A 22,104-nucleotide genomic window follows, 5' to 3' on the forward strand; every position below is an offset into this window, starting at 1 on the left:
TGCTCCCAGCTCCTCGCACGCACACCATAAACTGAAGTGAGCTCCATTTTAAACCCAGGTGCTCTGTTTGGCCTGCCTTAATTGATTCTAGCAGCTTCTTGATTGGCTGCAGGAGTTCTAATCAGCCTGTTTGCCTTAATTGTTTCCAGAAAGTTCCTGATTGTTCTGGAACCTTCCCTGTCACCTTACCCAGGGAAAAGGGACCTACTTAACCTGGGGCTAATATATCTGCCTTCTATCACTCTCCTGTAACTTCGATACGACCAGCAGCTCCTTTATCTCCATCTGAGAGGTCTGCCGCGAGACCTCTCCGGGCTGCCGGTCTTCTACCAGGACCTCCTCCAGACCTGGAAACTGCTTTCAACGACCAGGTCCGTGGCAGCCACCAAAGGGGCATATCTCCTCTTGGAGCCCCTGCTACACAATCCCCAGCTCCGCATGCAGGTGGTGGAGTCCCCCTCCGTGCGCCAGAGGTTGGTCCTGGCAGAAGTCACAAGAGTCGGAGATCTCCTGGACTATGACTGGGGAGACTGGCTGGATCCCCTGACGCTCACTCAGCGCATGGGGCTCTCCAGACTCGTACTCCCGGCGCGTATTTCAGGAGGTGAGGGCCGCTTTGCCACCCACTGCTTGGGTTTACCTCGACCGGGTCCTGCACGAGGGCACGCCCCACCCACCCTCCACCTCAGGCCCGCTGGACCTTTTCATCAGGCCCCTGCCCTGTGAACCCAGCCGACCCCCCTGCCCCTTCACCGTGTGCCAGCTGCACGAGCTGTAGCCAGTCTACTTCCAGACTGCTCCAGGGAATCATCTATACACGCTCGTGCTCCACACCCTTCATGTCCTCACCCTCACGTCCCTCCCTGATACAAAATGGTGGGACCTCCTGCCACCTCTGGAGAGTGAGGAGCCCCGGTGGGCCAGCCTATATTCCACCTTGGTCCCGAGGCCCACCGGGGATATCAGTTGGCGGTTCCTTCATGGAGCTGTGAGCACGAGCATGTACTTGGCGCGGTTCACCCCTATCCGAGACACCTGCCCCTTTTGCGGTGTGATGGAAACCCTGGCACACACACATCTGGAGTGCGCCAGGCTGCAGCCCCTATTCCGGCTCCTCACAATATTTTATTACGTTTTTGGTTGCATTTTTCCCCTCACCTTCTTATTTATACACTCCCTATCCGTGGCCCCACAAAGTCACGGGATCTCCTGGTCAGCCTCCTCCTGGCCCTAGCTAAAATGGCCATCTATAAAACCAGAGTGAGGAGGTTGGCCGATGGAGTCTTCTGTGACTGTGAGGCCTATTTCCGGTCCTCCGTCCGTTCACATATCCGGGCAGAGTTCCTCTGGGTGGTGTCCACTGACTCCCTTGACACCTTTGAGGAGCAGTGGGCGCTGTCCGGAGTTCTCTGCTCGGTGTCCTCGTCCGGTTCCCTTCGTTTGACCCTTTGACCACACTCCTGTCCCTGTTATTTCACTAGTTGTCCCCTGTGATCATTTGGTGTCCAGGTCCTGTGGATCCCCCTCTTAGGCTGGGGGGATCCTTTAGCACTGGGCGGGCTTTTCCCACCCAATTCCTGGATCCCAGTAGGATCACTCTCCTGTAGTCATCTGGCCCGACCCTGTCACACTATCTTAATATGAAATATTGGATTAAATAGAATGGCAACATTTCAGAGTATTCAGTCTACAGCTAAAGAATTGAGCTCTCTGAAAATTGGGTTCCTTTGCAGTGTCTCAGAAGTAGGGCACTCAAAATCACTAGTCTGTTTTGAAAATCTTGGCCTGAAAAAAACCGCTCTAAAAGGCACAACTTAGGTGGAGAGCCCACCCTGCTATAAGCAGAGGATATGTGGAGAGGATGTAATCCAAACTTATCTCTTTTCTGGGATAAATGGCAATTTGTACTAATTAAAATGTCCCAATTCTAACATACAGCATTTTGGGACATTCCAGGGCTAGAATCAAACTGGAAATCTCCTGAGCTAATGGTGTACATCACCCATGTCTAACCCTGATCAGTCTTGAGCTATTATAACTTAAATGTTAGGGGTATTTACTAAGTATTGCGAGTTCTGCACCTCAAGCTAGCAAAAATGTTGGGGGGAAATTCTACTTAGGGGAGAGCAAGAATTAAACATTTTTCCCCTCCTAAATTGTAGCCAGTGGAAGACAGAAGGAGAGTTCGAGCCATTCTGCCATACACTAAAGTGCCAGACACAGATGAAATAAGGTATGTCTTATGTCTTATTAAAGGATCAGAAGCAGTTAAGATATTCTAGAGCATTTTTCAGTACTAATGAATGCAAATCATTTTCATTTACATCTGTCTTCCCATTCCTAGATGTCAAAATCAGATTTCTTAAGAGCTTATTTATCAGTTGTAGAAGCAGCAGCATTCTGTTTTGAGTTCATATGTATTAATGTTTACCAAATAAACATGTTAATTATAAGGGGAGCAATTAGGTTTTTTTTAGTTCTCTGTTGTCAGTCTCACTGTAACTCTCTGAAACTTTCAATTTACAAGTTTAATTTCTCTAGGCTTGGTCTTCACCCTAAGAGGTGTGTGTGTACACTTTTTTTTTTTTAAATATAAAATTGAGCAAGAGCAATTAAGCTGTTCGGGGGGAGGAGGGTGGTGGTGGTAGTTGAAATCAGTGACGAATAAGGCTATGTCTACACTAGCACTGTTGTGGGTCGGGTTGTGAAAAAAAAAACCCTGATGGACAGATGCTACATTGACAGGTAGACAGAAGCGCCAGTGTGGACAGCGCTATGATTGTGGGAGTTGCTCTCCCGCTGACATAGCTATCACTGTGCATTGGGTATGGTTTGATTATGCTGATTGGAGAACTCTCTCCCGTCAGCATAGAACGGCTACACAGAAAACCTTACAGCTCTGCCGCTGTAAGGTCTCTAGTGTAGACATAGCCTAATTTTGAACAGGACATTGAAAGGCTGAAGTAGCCACTAAATGGACCCTGATGTTTGGTGGTAATCACTGTTAGAGACACTTTCGGGTTGTTGTTTGGGACTGTGACTTACCATGCATACTGCATTGAGACTCTGGGTGTTGCTATCTGTTTGTGATATCTGGAGAAAGGTTTCATGAATATCAGAATAAAGTGTATGAGAGCTGGAGTTAAAATTTGAGTGGGTTCATCAGTGGAGTGAGTTTCCAATGCAGGTCATATTAATCCAGTCTGGCCACCTTAGAGCACCTTATGAGAGTTGTCTTTTTGAGAGAGCTTTCTTATCACAACCAGATTTTGACAGAGGAAGAAACCTATAATTGTATCTAGAAAGTAGAACTTCCTCTACCAGGTAAGGAGGAATAATAGAAAATTCCATGAAGTCCACTAGTGACCTTGCCATGCAGATCCAATTTACATGGGAAACTTTTGGGTGATAAGAGCTATAGAAATGCTAAGACTCTTCCTTTAGAAAGGCATGCTGAGGAGAAACTTCAGAGGCAAGAGCTTCTACTCCAGGACTCAGCATAGGCGACATTGCCTTGGCTATGTCTTCACTGCAGAGTTGAGACTCATTTACTGAGGGCTTGTCTACACTGGCACTTTACAGCACTGCAACTTTCTCACTCAGGGGTGTGAAAAAACACCCCCCTGAGTGCAGCAAGTTTCAGCGCTGTAAAGTGCCAGTGTAGACAGTGCACCAGCTCTGGGAGCCATGCCCCTTGTCAAGGTGGTTTTTTTAGAGCGTTGGGAGAGGGTGTTACTGGGTTACAGATTGTTGTACTAATCCATAAATCCAGTGTCTTCTTTTAAGACTTTTAGAGCCTAGGGAAGTTATAAATTTAAGCTCGCAAGCTTGTTTTTTGAAGGTGTTTTGCAGGTTTCCTTTGAGGATTGGGACTGAAAGTTCAGATAGCAAGTGATTGTTTTGTGAAAAGGGTTTGTCCGTGGGTGATATGGTGTGTTTGTCTTCTATAATTTTTCTGTGTGAGTTCATTAGAGAATAGTGATTGTCTTGTTTCAGCCAGATAATTGTTATTGGGTCGTTTGGTGCACTGGATGAGGTGCACCACATGTTGTGCTAGGCATCTGTAGGACTCCTTGATCTTAAAAGGTGTGTTGTGAGGGGTATTGATCATCCTAGCAATGAAGATATGCCTTCAGGTTTTGCATCTTTTGTTCTGGAAGGGTCTGGTGCTGCTTTGGGTTAGTGGGTCCTGGTCTGTGGGGAGTTTACCTCTGATGATGAGCTTGGCAAGGTTGTGGGGGATTGTTCGAAGGCCAGAAGAGGGGGTTCAGGTCATTTCTTTCAGGATGTAGTCCCCAATGAGTACAGGTTGTAACTGTTTAGTGATGCCCTCTGTGGGGTAGTAGGTGACAAGTAGGATTATGTGATCTGAGGTTTCCCCCCACCCCATTTTGAAGCAGGTATTTGAGATGCGATTCACTTCCCTGATGGAGTGTTCTTTTTCGGTGAAGGAATTTTTAAGTGTGTTAAATTGTGTATCCTGGACTTTCTCCTTGGAGCCAATTCTGTGGTATCTGAGTGTCTGGTTGTAGATAACTGATTTCTTGGTTTGTTTGGGTGATTACTGGATCTGTGAAGGTAGTGTGGTGATCCATGGGCTTTTGGTATATAGTTGTCTGTATAGTTCCATTGTTGAAGCTGACAGTGGTGGGCAGGAAGTTGATGCTGGTGTGGGAGTGTTCTAGAGAGAGTTTGGTGGATGGATGGTGGTTGTTGAACTGTGAGGGTGTGTAGGTCATTTGTCCAGAGGATGAAATTATCACCAACATATCTCAGATATATCATTGGTTTCATGGTGCATTAGTTGAAAAATTTTTCCTTGAGGTGGCTCATGAAGAGGTTGACATGTTGGGGAGCCATCCTAGTACCCCTGGCTGTTTCCATAATTTGGACAAAATGTTTATTTTTTAATATAACATCATTACAGGTGAGGAGGAAATGGATGAGCTTAGTGATGTTTGGGGTGGGTATCTGTGTGATGTCCATTGTCTTGTTGATGTTTGAGGCAGGCAGTGATGCAGTCATTGTGAGGGTTATTGGTGTACAGGGAGGTGGCAAGGATACTAGTCTGAGGGAGGTTGTTAATATTGGTTAGTTTCCGGAGTAAGTCCATTCTATCGTGGAGGAAGCTGGCCCGTTTTGTGGTTAGTGATTTGATTCTGGTTTCTGATTCCTGATATTCCTTCAGTAAGATTGCCATGGCCAGATATGATGGGTCTGCCTGGGTTCCCTTGTTTGTGTATCTCGGAAGGCATGTAAAAGGTCCCTGGGGTGGGTTTGAGATAAAGTTGTACAGTTTCCCTTGTAGTTGTTTGGAGAAGGATTTGATGACATCTTTTAATTCTTGGGTGAAATGTGCTGTGAGGTCTTTTTTGAGTTCTTTATAGTAGATGGTGTTGGAGAGTTTTCAGTTGGCCTTGTTAATGTAGTCATTACAGTTGAGAACTACGATGGGACCCCCTTTGTCTGCTGGTTTGATCACTAGCTTCTTGTGGTTGGATTTCAGGAATTGTAATAGCTATCCTCTTGTCAATGGGGACATTGTGGTGGATATGTTTAAGGATTTTACAGTATTTTTTTCCTCCTGAAGCAATAAATGCAATGATCAAGTATGTGGAGGGGTGTCCAGTCAGATAATTCTTTTATCTTATGACTGTTGGTGGGAATGAGGTAGCTGTGGGTGGTGTTGTGAAAGAAGTTTTTGAAGTGGAGTTGGCAAAAGAATTCTTCAAGTTCTGTACATGTTAGTATGGTATCACGGAGTAGTGGGGTAGAAGTTCACATGGTGGGTCTTGGTGTTGTGGCTTCTTCCAGAAGTGGTGTTCAGTGGATTGTAGAGTTATTGTTCTTCGTTCCACTTCTTTTTTTTTTTGTTTTGGAGGCTGTCTTTAGGTTTCTTTGATAGATTTTTTTTTTTTTTTTGGTGGTTTCTTGCATGATCTCCAGGTAGGTTTCCTGCTTTTTTTCTTTTCAATACGTGGGAGTATGTGATGATTTCATGTTTGAGGTGGTCCCTTCTGGAGTATGTGAGGTGCAGGAGATGGTTCCTTAGTGTTTTTTAAGTCCTCCTGCAGAGCTCTTCATCATACTTGGAATTGTATGTAGTGGTCAGAGGGTTATAGATGGTGAGCACTTTTGCGATAATGTTTTGTTTCTTGGCATTTTCTCAGGAAGTAGATGTTGGTTTAAGTTTTGCTTCCTTTTGTTTCATGTTGTGGAGTTTCAATTTCCGATGTCAAAATTTGTTATCTTCCATTGTTGTTCGCAGTGTTGTAGCCATTTTTGTCCCAGGATATTGGAGAGACAAGGTGAGTTAGGGCAGTTCTTGAGTTATAACTTGAATTAACTGTAGTAAAGACAAGCTTTCAAGCACACTCTAACCCATATTATATTCCTGACAAGGTCCATGTACCATCATGATCCAGTGGTAATTACAGTATTCTGCACCATTTTGTAGGGCTTTAACACCTGCATTTATAGTGACTAAAAGGCCTGCTTTCATGTAAGGGTCCCAGAAACCTCTCCCTTCATACATAGGGTTACAACGTTGTTAAATTAGGTAAAATCATTATTTTCTTTTATAAATATGATACTGATATATATACATACTTGTTTGTCCTTGATTTTTCTTATTTTTATTTGGGATTTGATTTGACTGGATATTCTCTCTTTAACATTGATTGTAATATGGTGCTAGTGTTTGCATAATTCAGTAGGACATTAAAGGTGTCTCTAGAAATTAAGGAGTATTAGAAACCCAAATAAATCTAATGTGTCAGTATCTAACAGGTGCTTATTTCGTGATGTGTAAACAGATTGACTTGTGATACGCTCTTGGGATAGCAAATAGAGTGTTTTTTATGCTTCCACCATCTTTAAAGTTTTGAAAATTTTACTTTGGTTGAGTTATGTTCAATTTATTATCCTCACCAAAAATATTGCACCTTGATTGCAGTCCTAAATTAATAGTCTTACTGTAGCTTTTTTCAGTTTCCTTAAAGGAGACATGTTTATTGTCCATAATGAATTGGAAGACGGTTGGATGTGGGTTACAAATCTACGGACAGATGAACAAGGCCTTATTGTAGAAGACCTGGTAGAAGAAGTGGTAAGTGTTGTCTACTTAAATCAGTTCTAAACCTTAAGATTCTTTAAGTATTAATACACAAGAGCCACAATATCTAGTCTAACTGCCAAGCGTCATACTGTGGTGTATTTTCAGTTTTCTTTTCAAATGTAATAATCAGATCTCCCATTTATCAACATATATAATAACTCCTCAAGCCTAATTTCTGAAATTGAAAATAACGAAGGCCAAACCAGTTCTTGGCAAATAAGTTTATTCTAATTTTTTTACAGATGAATGGCATTGTGACTTTGCTCATAGGCAGTTCTCTAAACCAGTGGTTTTCAAACTTTTTTTCTGGTGACTCAGTTGAAGAAAATTGTTGATGTCCGCGACCCAGTGGAGCTGGGGATGAGGGGTTTGGCGTGTGGGAGGGGCTCAGGGCTGGGGCAGAGAGTTGGGGTGCAGGGGGGTGTGCTCTGGGGTGGGGTCAGGAATGAGGGTTCAGGGTGTGGGAGGGGGCTCTGGGTTGGGGCAGAGGGTAGGGGTGCAGGAGCGGGTCAGGGCTCTGAGCTGGGGGTACAGGCTCTGGGGTGGTGCTGGGGATGAGGTGTTTGGGGTGCAAGAAGGGGCTCCAAGTTTGGGGGTGGGGCTCAGGCTGAGGTAAGGGATTGGGGTGCAGGGTTGGAGCATGGGCTTACCTCTGGTGGCTCCTGGACAGCGGTGCAGCCGGGGTGCAGAGACAGGCTTCCTAGGTGGAGGCGCACAAGCGGCTCTGCGTGGCTGTCGCTCGCAGGCGTCACCGCCTCCCGCCCCCCAGCTCCCATTGGCTGGTTCCTGGCCAATGGGAGTGCAGAGCCAGTGCTTGGGGCATGGGCAGCGCGCGGAGCCCCGTGGGCTCCCTGCCTAGGAGCCGGACTTGCTGCTGGCCATTTCCGGGGTACAGCACCATGTCAGAACAGATAGGGACTAGCCTGGGCACAATGCCAACGGGACTTTTAATGGCCCAGTTGGCGGTGCTGACCAGAGCCGTTGCGACCCAGTGCCTTCCATTCCACCCACAGTTTGAAAATTGCTACTCTAAACCCAGCTGTTCCTACAATAGAAGAGACCCTGCCATTCATTGTAACTATTTTGTGGGGCTTCCTGAAGCGCCACAGTACGTTCCATTTTTGTAGTGAAGTATCCAAATTGATTAAGTTTATATGTACAAAGGCTCCTCCTCATGAGAGTTCCATTCAGAACAGGGGATGGGACAAGAGGGCATATCAAGTTGTTTGTTAAAGCTCCCTGATTCATCATCAGCCATGCTGGCCCCAGCATTAATTAGGGCAGTCAAGTGACCCTGAGACACCTTATGTCAGGGGAGAATTGGTTTGATGGAGCTTTCCTGTGGACCACCCTTGGCTTGGTTCTTCAAGCCACCACTACTCTGCATGTCTCTTCGCTGGGACTTGGGGAAGCGTCACTGCCTCTGCCAGTTGTACACTAGCAGGTAGCTGCTTGCTATCTGAGAACGCAAAGTGAATGGACAGTATTGGAGAATCTGGGCTCTGGCCTTTTGTTTGTAGGGTACAAGATCAATCCACCTCATGACAGTAATAATTGAAAATTACCATTTCAGTTTTCTTTTTGGTCCCATATGAAGGGATTTTGTTACTCTAGTTCATTTTTGAGTGGACAAGTCTCTGCTTCACCAAAACTGCCATCACCCAAGAATTGGTGCCAGCTAGCCCACTGTAGTGTGTAAAGAATAAATAAGCATGGGCACTGAACTAATCTCTCACTTTTGGAAGTAACATAAACAGGTCATGTTTGATGCATAGTATCAGTGTGGTGTGAAGAACTGTGTACTGCTCTTGTTGCTATACTTTTTCATGAATAAGTACAGTAGACTAATTCAGTCCTCAGAACTGTCAATCCACACCATTCACAAGCATTAAATCAACACACACCCAGTCTAATTGAGAAGGACAATTGAATTCCCTTGTACAACATTGTCTGAGGAGAAGCTATTTATAACACAGTGCAAAAGATTGGACAGTATGTCGCAGCTTAATGATACTATGTAGAGAACTGGTGGAGCACATCATCTAATTTGAGGACTCTGACAGTTGGCAGTATGTTAGCCCATCCTGCAATGTTTCTTACTCTCCCAGGGTGGATGCACTATGCACAGTATTATTATCTACTGTACCTACTATATTAATATATGTAGTTTTTAGCTGTCTGTTTCAAATCCTATGCCCAGTCTGCATTAAAAGGCATGGATTAAAACCAGAAGGCATGACTATGATCATCTAGTCTGACCTCCTGCATAACACAGGCCGTAGAATCTCTCTGAAATAATTCCTGTTTGAACTAGAGCATATCTTTTAGAAAAAAATCCAGACTTGTATTAAAAATTGTCGGTGATGGTGAATCCACCATTGTCCTTGGTAAACCCTTTCACTGGTTAGGGTTACCATCACTATTAAAAATATGCATCTTATTTCCAGCCTGAATTTGGCTAGCTTCAACTTCTAGCCATTATATCTTATTAAACAAATATCTGCTAGATTGAAGAGCCCTCTACGATCAAATTTCTGTCCTCCCTGAAGATACTTAGACTGATCAAATTACCCCTTAACCGTATCGCTGATAAACTAAATCGATTGTGTTCTTTGAGTCTTTCACTGTAAGGCATGTTTTCCAATCCTCGAATCAGTCTTGTGGCTCTTTACTGAACCCTCTCCAGTTTTTCAACATCTTTTTTGAATTGTGGCCATTAGAACTGGACACAGTGTTCCACTAGAGGTCTCACCAGAGCAAACACTAGAGGTAACAGAATGTCTCTACTCTTACTTGATAGTCCCCATCCAAAGATCACATTAGCCATTTTGACCACAGGATCGCACCGGGAACTCATGTTCAACGAATTCGTCGGCATGACCTCCAAGTTTTTTTCAGAGACACTGCTTTCCAGGATAGTCTCCCATGCTGTATGTGTGGTCTACATTCTATGCAGATGTAGATTTTACATTTAGATATATTAAAATTAATATTGTTTGCTTGTACCCGGCTTACTAAGTGAGCCAGATAACTCTGTATCAGTGAACTGTACTCTTCATTGTTTACCACTCTCCCAGTCTATGTCATCTGCAAACTTAATCAGTAATGATTTTGTTTTCTTTCAGGTCATTGATTAATATAAAAAAGTTAAAGTGCATAGGACCAAGAACTAATCGCTATGGCACCCAGCTAGAAATGTACCTGCTTGATGAGTCTCCAATCTAAAATTACAGTTTGAAACCAGTCAGACAGTTTTTAATCCATTCAGTGTATGCCATAATTGTTTTTTGTGGTGTTCTAGTTTCTTAATCAAAATGTTGTGTGGTACCAGCTCAGATGTCTTACAGAAGTCTAAATATATTACATCAATAGTATTAACTTTATCAACCAAATTTGAAATCTCATCAAAAGAAGATCTCAAGTTCACTTGACAGGATGTATTTTCCATAAACCCATGTTGATTGGCATTAACTATATTACTCTTCTTTGATACTTATTATCAGCTGCTCCATAATCTGTCCTATAATGAATGTTAGGCTGATAGGCCTATAATTGCCTGAGTTTGTCTTTCTTAAATATTGGCACAACATCAGCTTTATTCCAGTCTTCTAGAACTTGCCTCGTGTTCTAAGGCTGATCGAAAATCAACATTAGCAATCCAGTGAGCTCCTTAGGCAGCTCTTCTGAAACTCTTGGATGCAAGTTATCTGGACTTGCCGATTATAAAATGTTTAACTTTAGTAGCTGCTGTTTAACATCCTCCTGAGTTACTGTTGGAATTGTTTCTTCATCATCATCTCCTCTCATGACTGTATCATCCCTTTTCCCCCAAATAAGGGACAAAAATATGTATCGAACACTTCTACCTTTTCTGCATTATTATTTACCATTCTACTGTTTGCACCTAGTGCTGGACCAGTACCATTGTTAGGATGCTTTTTGTTCCCAATATACTAAAAAAACCTCATTATTGTCCCTAACTCTGCTGGTCATACATTTCTCCTTATGTCCCTTCGCTTCCTTTATCAGTTTTCTACAAATGCTAGCTTCTGGTTTTTTATTTATTATAGTCAACTTCTCCAGGCTTCCATCTGTTATATATTGTTTTTCATTGCACTTTCTCCTCTAAGCCAGATTGTTTTTTAACCCATTTGATGCCTTCTGTCTCAATTGTGGCTTTTTGGGCAGCTAGTAAAATGTTTCTAAATGACTCCTAATTATCCTTCACATTTTCTGTTAATATTCTCTCTCCTAGCTGATTTGGCTCATAATTTTTTTTCAGCTTTGTGAAACCGGTCCTTCTAAAGCAGGGGTGGGCAAACTACAGCCTGCCAGACATTTTAAGATGACCCTTGAGTTCCCTCTGGGAAGCGGGGTCTGAGGCTTGCCCTGTTCAGGCTCTCCGGCTGGGGCACAGGGTCCAGGGCCGCTCCATGCGGCTCCTGGAAGCCACGGCATGGCTCCCCTCCGGTGCTCCAATGGGAGCTGCAGGGGCGGTGCCTGCAGACGGGACAGCGTGCAGAGCTGCCTGGCCACGCCTCCACGTAGGAGCTGGAGAGGGGACATGCCGCTGTTTCCAGGAGCCACTTGAGGTAAGTGCCACCTGGAGCCTGCACCCCTGCCCCTCTCCCCATGCCCCTGCCCCAGCCCTGATCTCCCTCCCGCCTTCTGAACCCCTTGATCCCAGCCTGGAGCACCATCCTGCACCCCAAACCCCCGATCCCCAGAGCCCGCACCCCCAGGTGGAGCCTGCACCCCTTCCCCTGCCCCAGCCTGGAGTCCCCTCCCACACCGTGAACTCCTCATTTTTGGCCCCACCCCAAAGCCCGCACCCCCTCCTGCACCCCAACCCCAATTTTCTGAGCATTTATGGCCCACCATACAATTTCTATTTCCAGATGTGGCCCTCAGGCCAAAACGTTTGCCCACCCCTGTTCTAAAGCGATACACGTATGTATCTATATGTATATAGATGAAGTCATGTTTGCTTGTACCAAAGCTACCACTAATTTTGAGTTCTGGAAACCATTAATATTGTTTCACCACACTGGGACATAGGGGGTTTATATCAGTGTAGCTTAATACATATCTAGGTAAGCTGCACTGGTGTAAACACCACTTAATTCTAATATAGCTCATCTACAGGGGTTTGGTAAGGGGTTTGTGCTAGTGTAACTTGATGAGTGTAGTTATAATGGGGCGAATTTCCTTCATGTAAACAGGGATTTGGGAAAGAAGCACGAAAAAAAAATCTTTTGATAATTGTAAGAAACGTAGCCCTCAATTTTTTTTTAAAAGTGTGCTTTTGGCATATGCTTTCCCTACCCAAAGAGGATAGGGATGCATCAAATAGTAAGCCTCTTTCATAGAATTATGTAATAAGCCCTTTAGTTCAAAAATATCATTTCTTGAATATAAATGAATTATTTTTTAGCATTATTGACTTCTACAGAAAAGCTAAAAACTTAGAAAATAGACTGCATATCACTGATTATGTGAACTGTTGCATCATGCACTTACTGTGTTAATTTTCTCATTAGGGACGTGAAGAAGACCCACATGAAGGCAAAATGTAAGGGTTTTTGTTTGTTCTTAAAGAAAAACAAATATTGTGGACTAAACTATTTGTAAATTTCAGCTATGAAGTTATCTGCCTTTGAAAAGGTGAATCTAACTGTTCTTTCTGGCCTCATGTTTTCCCTCTACTAATAGCTAAGGTTGATACTCTTCTCTGTCTAGAGGGCTTCTACATTGGTCTTTTGTGCTACTTATGCATAGTGTCAATAGGTTTTCGTGATGGGTAAGTCTTGTATGAGCCCTGTGGATATCGGTGAATTTCACCCAGAATATGCAACATGGGTTACTGTTTGAATATAGAAATTGATGTACTAGAGCTGACCTCTTGTAAAACCAATCTAACTCCAAAATCTTTTAGTTTTGGAGAGAGAATATTACCATCACTAGAAGAATTGAAGTTCTGAATTCACTGATCTGGTTCTTTAATCACCAGTATATTGGTATTGGTGATCTCCTCCTTTATTAGCCTCCCGTAATGATGAGATTTTAACATTGTAGCACTCAAGTTTCTCATTGAAATTGCTTCATCTATTAACAATTATATCTGAAAATCCCAAAATGTTAAGTCATCAATATGTATTTTTTTTTAAGAAGCATGAAAATCAAGGAATCATAACATACAGGATTTGGTGACCAGAAAGTGGCATCTGTCATTTGTAGAACCACTTGCAATGAAAAAAGATGAGTGGCAACTAAGTATTTCAGCTGAATTTTCTGCTACTTATTCACTTGATTGGCTTTAGGATCTTTTGTCACCATTGTTGCTGTCTCCTGCCTCCAGTATCACCAGATTCACAATCTCTGAAAGGCTGATGATCAAAGGCACTTCCAGGTATGTTGGGTGGGGAGAGAGAATTGCTGCTGTGGGATTGCAGCCCACGGAACTCTACTGGCAGTTCTTCCACCCAGTTTGGTGTAACACAGCCTCATTAACTGCATCATCTTCATTTATTGAGATTATCCCCTGCACCATTCCTGGAAGTTGCTTCAAGCCTCACCACTTGCAGACCACATGTCTAATGATCTTGCTGCTCAGAGGGTCCTCTGGACAGTCCTTCAAGTGTTCAAGCATCAGGAGACTCTCCTTTAAAATATCAGAGGGGTAGCTGTGTTAGTCTGGATCTATAAAAGCGGCAAAGAGTCCTATGGCACTTTATAGACTAACAGACGTATTGGAGCATAAGCTTTCGTGGGTGAATACCCACTTCGTCAGATGCATTTGACGAAGTGGGTATTCACCCACGAAAGCTTATGCTCCAATACGTCTGTTAGTCTATAAAGTGCCATAGGACTCTTTGTCCTTTAAAGGTGACCTGGAAAGGAAAATAAAAATTGAGCTTATTGTCCTTTGATGGAAAGGTCTGTTGAGGTGTTTAAAAAAGAAAATTACTTGCTTTATTTGTACATTAGAAATGTAGGTCTTTGTCCAGGCAAGAAGACAAATCCTGTTTCCCTCCTATATGGGTACTGGAAATGCCATGTGTATGGAAAGGATAGGAAAGATGGGAGTATACTACATTGCCTGAAAGTTATCATGGAAGAGTGGTCATTGTAGTAGGGGTGACCATCAAGAAGATGGGCAGATGGTATGTGGCAGATCATTGGGAGATCAGCTGCTGAGTGTGTGAAGTTAGAGATGGAGTTAGAAGTTAGAATTTTTCCAAAAATTCTTCTATGACATCACCAGTATTCAGACACGAATAAATGGACTTTACATTTGTTACATAAGGGTACCCTGCAGAGCTACATGTATAAGTTATCTGAGGCTGGACTGAAGCCTCTGGATTTGTCATGGCATGGCTCCACCACACACAGGGCTGAACAGGCTACTTTAGCTACGAGATTGGTGTGGTGACTGTGGCGCTGCTCTGCTGCCTTTCTTCCCTTCTACAACTTGGGTTGACAATTCCTTTCCCCAGCTCCTGTGGAAATTCACAGCACAACTCCAGCTACTTTGTCTGGGTATTTTACCCCTCATTGAAGAGTAGTGACAGGGCATTTACATTCATAATTCGTTTAAATTGCCATAGATCAGTTTCAAATAATTACCAGAAAAATTATCTAGTATATTCACTTTGTACATGACAGCTCATATATCTAAAACTTTTGTTTGTACTTTGACCGCTACTTCAAATATTTTAATTTTATTCACAATTAATTTTAGATGTTTAAATATTCTGTCAGAGAACTGGATCTTTGTGTAACATGATTTTATGAGTTATGTTCAGTTGATTTACTCCACCTACTAGGTCTTTAATTAAAGATTAATTCATAGAAGCCAGAGCCTTGAAGGCCAACAGAACCAAAAAGAGACTGCTGATAATCTTGTTTTTTTTATTTGTTCTCTTCGTCTTTGTTAAGATGGTTCCATGGGAAGATCTCCAAACAAGAGGCTTACAATTTGCTGATGACAGGTATTTGTCTTTCATTGCTAGGGTTAAGGCATAAGGGAACGAGCACACAGAATAATGCTATACATAAATGAGATTGTAAAATCTTTGGAGCAGGGTTCTGTCTTTGTGTCTGAATAGGACCTAGCACAGTGAGCTACACATCCTGACTTTCATTACCATAATGCAAATAATACGTTATAAGAGCTAAATATTATAATTAATAATATTATAATTAAAAAAATTAGTATTAAAGACTGTCAGGCAGCGGATCATATAACTTTCATTTTTAATAGCTAATCACTGTACTTACTGAGTAATAAATACTTTAAATATTTGCTATCAATAAAAGCTGTAATTTAGTTATCTGAATAAGAGTATATGGAAGGTACTATTTAGTGTCATAAATAGTGTAAATTTTGTTTTTTCTGTTGGAGGGAAATGTTTCTTCAGGACTTAAAACATCAGGCTTTCTAACCTAGGTAAAGCAGAAAGTTAAAAATGGTGAAATAAACTCCAAAGTAGTATTTACCATCTGCATATTTTATTAGATCAAAACTATTTTTAATTGTTGGAACCTATATCACGATGTTGTCAGAATGGTTTTCTCTTCTCAGTGGAGTATCTTCATCACTGACAATTTTTAAATCAAGATTGGCTGTTTTTCTAAAAGATATGGTCTAGGAATTATTTTGGGGAAGTTCTGTGGCCTGTGTTAAACAGGAGGGCAAACTAGTGATGATCACAGCAGTCCCTTCTGGCCTTGAAATCTATGAATCTATATGTGAAGTTGGCTACAGGCTACTTTGAGGTCTTAAAGGGAGGAAAATAAATTAGCAAGTGTCTGGATTTCAAGCTAAATATACACATTTATTCCAAATTCCAATTCATATTTGTATCCAGTAAAATTTGGAAAATGTCCTTTGATTGTACTGTGAAGGAAAACTAATAGTGATTGGCACTTTATTAATAATCCTAATATTGTTTCAGTTGGTCAGGTGTGCAGTTTTCTTGTGAGGCCCTCTGATAATACGCCTGGTGATTATTCACTTTATTTTCGGACCAGTGAAAATATTCAACGTTTCAAAATATGCCCTACTCCAAACAATCAGTTTATGATGGGAGGAAGATACTATAACAGGTAAGCTACAAACAGTTATACTTTTTTTTAAACATATATAGAAAAACAAAGTGTAAATTGTCAATATTTATCATTTACTGGTATATAGATAAATGTGATTTAAAAAAAAATGCTTACGTTAATATTCAGAATTTATCTAACCTGGTTAGTGGCTACATAAAAAGACTGAAAAGTTTTAAACATTTTCTTAATCCTAAACAAAGTGTAATTAGTTGGTGTTTATTTTTAAAGTATCTGACATTTTCTTCCATAAACTGGTTTCTCTTGATTAGAAATTGTGGATCATATATGACTTCAAAATTATCATGACAAAATGGAGAATTGATCTGAAATCAACAAGATGGAATTTAATAAAGACAAATGCTAAATACTACACTTAAGAAGGGAAAGTCAAATCCACAAATACAAAATGGGGAATAACTGGCTAGGCAGTAGTTCTGCAGAAAATAATCTGGGGGTTATAGTGGATCACAAATTGAATATGAGATAACAATGTGATGCAGTTGCAAAAAAAAAGCTAATATTCTGGGATGTATTAACAGGAGTGTTGTATGTAAGACACAAGTGGTAATTTTTTCACTTTACTTGGCACTGGGGAGGCCTCAGCTGCGTATTGTTCCAGTTTTGGGTGCCACATTTTAAGAAAGCTGTAGATAAACTGGAGAGAGCCCGGGGGGAGCTACAAGGTTTTATAAAACCTGACCTATGAGGAAAAAAACAAAAAAACAAAACTGGGCATGTTTAGTCTTTAGAAAACGCAACTGCGTGGGAGACATGATAAGTCTTCAGATATGTTAAGGGCTGTTGTATCGAGGATGGTGATCAGTTGGTGTGTATGTCCACTGAAGATAGGGCAAGAAGAAGTTGGTTTTATCTGCATCAAAGGAGATTTAGGTTAGATGTTAGGAAAAACAGTTTAACTATAAGGGTAGTTAAGTATGGGAATAGGCTTCCAAGGGAAGTTGTGGAATCCTGGTCATTGGAGGTTTTTAGGAACAGACTGGACAAATGCCTTTCAGGGATGGTTTAGGTATGGTCCTGCCTCGGTGCAGGGGGGCTGGACTAGATGACCTCTCAAGGTCCCTCTCAGCCCTACATTTCTATGATTCTATGACTTATTATAAGTTAAGAGGATGCTGTGTTGACATATAAGATGGAACAAAGGAAAATGAAACTAACATATTACTTCTGAAATAATTAACAGTGGTATATAAAGGCAATGTGTGAATGGTTAAAGTGTGCGGGGGAGGGATATTTACATGAGAGAGAATATAGCCTCATGATTAAAATTTTTAAAAATCACTGGATTTCTTATATTGGACACATGATTGATGTCTGGGTCAGAAAGTACTAATCACTCTCCCTGGAGTGAAGAAACTCAGGATGGATCTGTTTTGTCACTGGCATGAGCAGGAAAGTGATAGTAATCTGTACTAAAAGAATGGAAATGACAAAATTAGATGCATTCATCCTTCACAGTGGGAAGCTGCTGATATATATCTATTCTCAATACATCTTATTTCCAAGGTCCTATTAAACTCAAGAAATTTTTGAGTTTCAGCACCCCTTTAGCTGCAACAAGTTTAGCTCCCTCTTCCAGTGGAGATGGTCACTGCTTATCTCATTAATTTGGGAATTTGTCAGACCTGATCACCCAGAACCAGGGCATTCTTCTCCATCCCAACCTAGCATTTCTCTCGCTTCCAGCTTGGCTTCTGAGTGGGTAGAGATCCAGTAGCTGGTGTGTCTGAGAAAGTATCAAGTTCTCCTAGCTGAGAAGTTCAATGGACGATCATATGACTTCAAGTGGAAGATGGTGTGAGGCTAAACAATTGGATCCTTTTGCTAATCCCACAAACAAGATGCTTGAGTACCTTCTACATTAATCAGTCTGGCTTCCAGACATCCTCATTGAAAATTCAGCTAGCTGCAATTTCAGCCTTTTGTGAAGGTAAAGTCTCTTTTGCCCATTCTGTAGTTTTCTGGTTTATTAGGGGTATGACACTTGAATCTTCCAACTAAAATCTCTGCCAAGGGAGGAGCAGAAGTAATTAATTAACTAATTGAAAACGTAATTACTCACACTGCGTTTATGCAATTTCAGATAACTTACATAGTTGTTTTTTTGGCAATACTTTATCACTAAATCAGAAAGCTCTGAACTCCCACTACTGGATCCACCTTATGCTCCATTATGTGAATGTAGATGCTTTCAGATTAATTAAAAGACAACAAATGGGGCATTGAGCCTGGCATAGTTGGTGGAACAGTGGGTGCATGATGTAATATGAGATGATCAATGCATGAATGAATGTTTTAGCTCTTAGAGAGGAAGGGTTGCATTTTAAATATTTTGTATAGGAAGAAATTGAAAGATTTGTGCAAATCCTGGATACATCCCTCCCGGATCTGAGAACCCTTTCACAATCACTACTTTCACTTAAATGCAAATATTTTTAAGAGGTCTAATTTTTTAGAATTTATTTACTGTTGTGATATGTTAAAGGTCATCTGGGGCTCTTCTTTTCATTGAAGTATTTGATTTGTTATCAGTACTTCAATATATCTTTCAAAAATAGCCCTCAGTTCTACAACTGTAAGGCAGTTTGATCTTTAACATTTTATATTTGTTGGTTTGCAATGTCTGTCAAGTGTATGCAAAAAAGATCCATTTTAAAGGTGATCTGTATTATGCCTTAATGCATTGCAAAGTCAGGGTCATGGTGAGTTAATGACTAAACTTGGTCATTTAAAAAAAAATTAGTTGTAATTTAGCCAGGAAAACCAAAATGAGATTTTCATTTTTTGACATCAAGAGATGGGACTGGAAGCGCCAGAACTTGCCTAAACAGTCTGGTGTGTTTCAAACTCCAGCAGCAACCCAAAGGTGATTTGGGTGGTAGATGGAAAAAGAATATCTATCTTCACCCCTTCCTCTCTGCAAAAATAAAGTAAAATATGTGTGTGTTGCATATTGCAGAAGCAGCCGGGCTGAGAGGGGGTAAGGAGCTGTCTGTCTGCTGGACTCTCTCTTCTGTTACGCTGCAGAACCTGAACGTAGCGTCTGCCTGGGTTACCTCAGTTGGGGTTTCCTCTGGTCTTACAGCAAATGTTCAATCTGCTGCTATACGAAAACCTCAGTTTTATCTTCCTCAGCCCAATTTTTCACCCACTGGAGGAGAGATCAAATTCGCCTTCCTGTTAGGATCTTGAGGGAATGGCTTGATTTCTTTTCTAGTGATAGCTCCAAGTGCCACCAGGAGGAGAGCACATGCAGCCCCAACAACTTCTGCAGTCTTTGTAGGTGAGATGAAGACGACATAGCAGCAGAGACGCTTCGCTATCTTCTGATGAGTGTCCATCTTTCACTTATGAGTAGATGGAGTGGGAAACTATGCTTTCCCCCCCTTCGCTCAGGATAGCCGCTGACTAGTGAGGAGGGGGGACACGGTTGCTTTTTTTCCTCCACTCCATATCTCTCTTTGGTTGTTGATATTCAGGTGCTGCTTCCAGAGGTGCTACATGCTTCTGGCTCTACTCTGTGCTCAGAATGTAACGTATGAAGTTACTTGAGCTGTAAAAGGAAAGAAAAAGGGAAACTTAGTGATGAGAACCAAAACTGCCTAAATTCATTTTAATAAAAATGGAATTGATAGTGAGGTTGGTGAGAGTACAGCAAACTTTACTTGAATGTTTCAGTCATCTTTTGAGCAGTAGAACTTACAGTAAAGTAGTGGAGCACATCAAGAATGTTCTCCTTTCGTTTATACATAAATTTTCACTTCAGGCCCACTAAAATAGCCTGCCATGCTTCTTTCAGCTCTCTACTCTCAGGTATCTGAATATGTTCTGGGGTGACAAAGTTACTCCTGCTGCATAATAACAAAGGATCAGAATCTGCCTGTGGAGTTAAGGAAAACGCATATGTCTTTCTTTGTAATCTTACTTTGTATCCCACAAGTATAAAATATTGACTGTTGCAGAAGTACTTTTCTTGCTTTCATAGATTAATTGTTCCAGTCATGTCAGTGCATCATAAAATATCCTGCAGAATAGAAATTCTGGGATTACTGGAGAGGGAATGTGTTCAACATTCAAAATTTCTTTGTAATATCCCCCAATTACTTTTCAAATTTGTGTTGCTCAAAAAAGACAGCATAATTTTTCTTCATGTTTGTTCTTTTTAAAAAAAAAAAATGTGTGGGAAGAGGGAAGGACGACTTATGCACCTTCACCCTCCCAAATAACCCTCTGTCAACAAGCTTTTGGCGTTCCCTTTCTGTGTCACTTAGTATTTTATGTATCTTGGTAATAATTGTTAAATACTTTTGTAATGAATAAAAACCTTCTTTACCTCTCCATGCAGCTGTGACTCCAGAATCCTTTATACGCTCTCTTATAAACCTTCTCAAATTCTTCAGTTTCTTATAGTACAGTGTCCAAATTTTTGTATAGTACTCCTCATCTGGTAAGGTTTTACCAGTCACTTACTGATTTAATTTTATTATCTCTCCTGATTTGTACTTTTTCTGGTACATTTAAGTTTCAGCAGTATGTTTGCTTTACTAACTGCTATTGGAGAGATGTTAGTGTTCATTCTGTCTCCCAGACCTGATCAATGTCTTGTAGTGTGTGATGGTTCATAATCTGTTTCCTAGTCACATTTAGTTTACGTTTTTACTCATTAAGTAACTTAGACCACCTGTAAACTCAGATTCCTGTATCCTGATCTCTTCAGACATGTACATTCATAAATTGGCAGTGTCTTGGTTGCTCATTCCATTGTATTTGTCTGCTTTAATGATATGGTAAATATATGTTGGTCTGAGTGAGTCGTGTTTGTGTTACCTGTAAAAGAATCTCTACATTTATGTAGATAGATAAAATAGAGTCTTTGTATGATGGTCTCTTAATGACAGTGTTGAGTAGCATTAGGAAATAAAACAAGTTCTTCTTTGAGTAGATGCAGACATGTATTCCACTTAGATGTGTACGCACCCGGTACCCTGGAGCTCCAGAGCCTTTTGCCTGGCATTATCTGTAGAGGGGTGGCACTTGTGGCTGTGCCCTCTCCCCTATTCATATGAGGTGGTGCCACCCTGATCTCTCTCTCCCACCCCCCACCCCTCCCCAGTTCCTGCTCACTGCCCTGGTTGGAGTCGGAGCTCTATGTGGTTGTAGTTTTGCAACCTTGCATTTAGTTTTAGCCTAGTTTGTTGTATATAGTTAAGTTGATAGTGTTCCCCAGTGATACCCTCACTGGGGTTTAAACATTGTACTTCCAGTGGAGGGGCAAATCCCCAACAGCGACCACCACATGTGGTGCTTGCTTTGTCTTGGTGAGGCCCACCTTAAAAAGCACTTGTTGACCTGTAGATCATTCAAGAAGCAGACTCAGGTGGCATGGAAACTTCGCCTCAAGTAGCAGCTGCTTGAACAGGCCATGCGGTCTGACCTGATACTGAGGCCCTCCTTGGGCTGAAGATCATCCTCGGGCTTGGAGAGCACTACTGCCTCTTGTTCTGGGGCAGGCACTTGTCCAAAAAGGCAAAGGAGCCATTCTTTATTGTGGGCACTGAGGAAGAGATCTCATAAAACCAATCAGGACCTCTCTAGGTTGCAAGGTGACTCCTTTGCCTCCTCCAGGAAAAGCGTGGACTGGCTTAGGACTGGTTTCGGTGTTTAGGATGGCATGGATCTGACCCTTCTCCAGTACCGAGTGGGAAGGACAGAAACCCCATACCATTGACTCCAGTTCCTGCTTCCAGGCATCCATTGATTCCGGTACTGATGAGGGAAATGCCAGTACTGACTGTATCTGCCGTGTCAATGTACCAGGCTGCAGCAGACCTGCTCTGCCTTTGTGTCCCGTCCTCGCT

General features: G+C 41.8%; 1 protein-coding gene across 1 annotated transcript in view; it reads left to right on the plus strand.

Annotated features, from left to right (window-relative positions):
- The window catches only part of RASA1 (RAS p21 protein activator 1), a 118,312-nt gene that overhangs the window by 40,118 nt on the left and 56,090 nt on the right, over positions 1–22,104 (plus strand). The window contains exons 4-8 of the mRNA XM_073344424.1: positions 2,163–2,233; positions 6,991–7,108; positions 12,658–12,689; positions 15,056–15,108; positions 16,075–16,225. Coding sequence (XP_073200525.1) covers positions 2,163–2,233; positions 6,991–7,108; positions 12,658–12,689; positions 15,056–15,108; positions 16,075–16,225 — 425 coding nt within the window. The remainder of the gene's footprint in view (positions 1–2,162; positions 2,234–6,990; positions 7,109–12,657; positions 12,690–15,055; positions 15,109–16,074; positions 16,226–22,104) is intronic.

Source organism: Lepidochelys kempii, chromosome 5 (assembly GCF_965140265.1).
Source record: "Lepidochelys kempii isolate rLepKem1 chromosome 5, rLepKem1.hap2, whole genome shotgun sequence".
Lineage (NCBI taxonomy): Eukaryota > Metazoa > Chordata > Testudines > Cheloniidae > Lepidochelys > Lepidochelys kempii.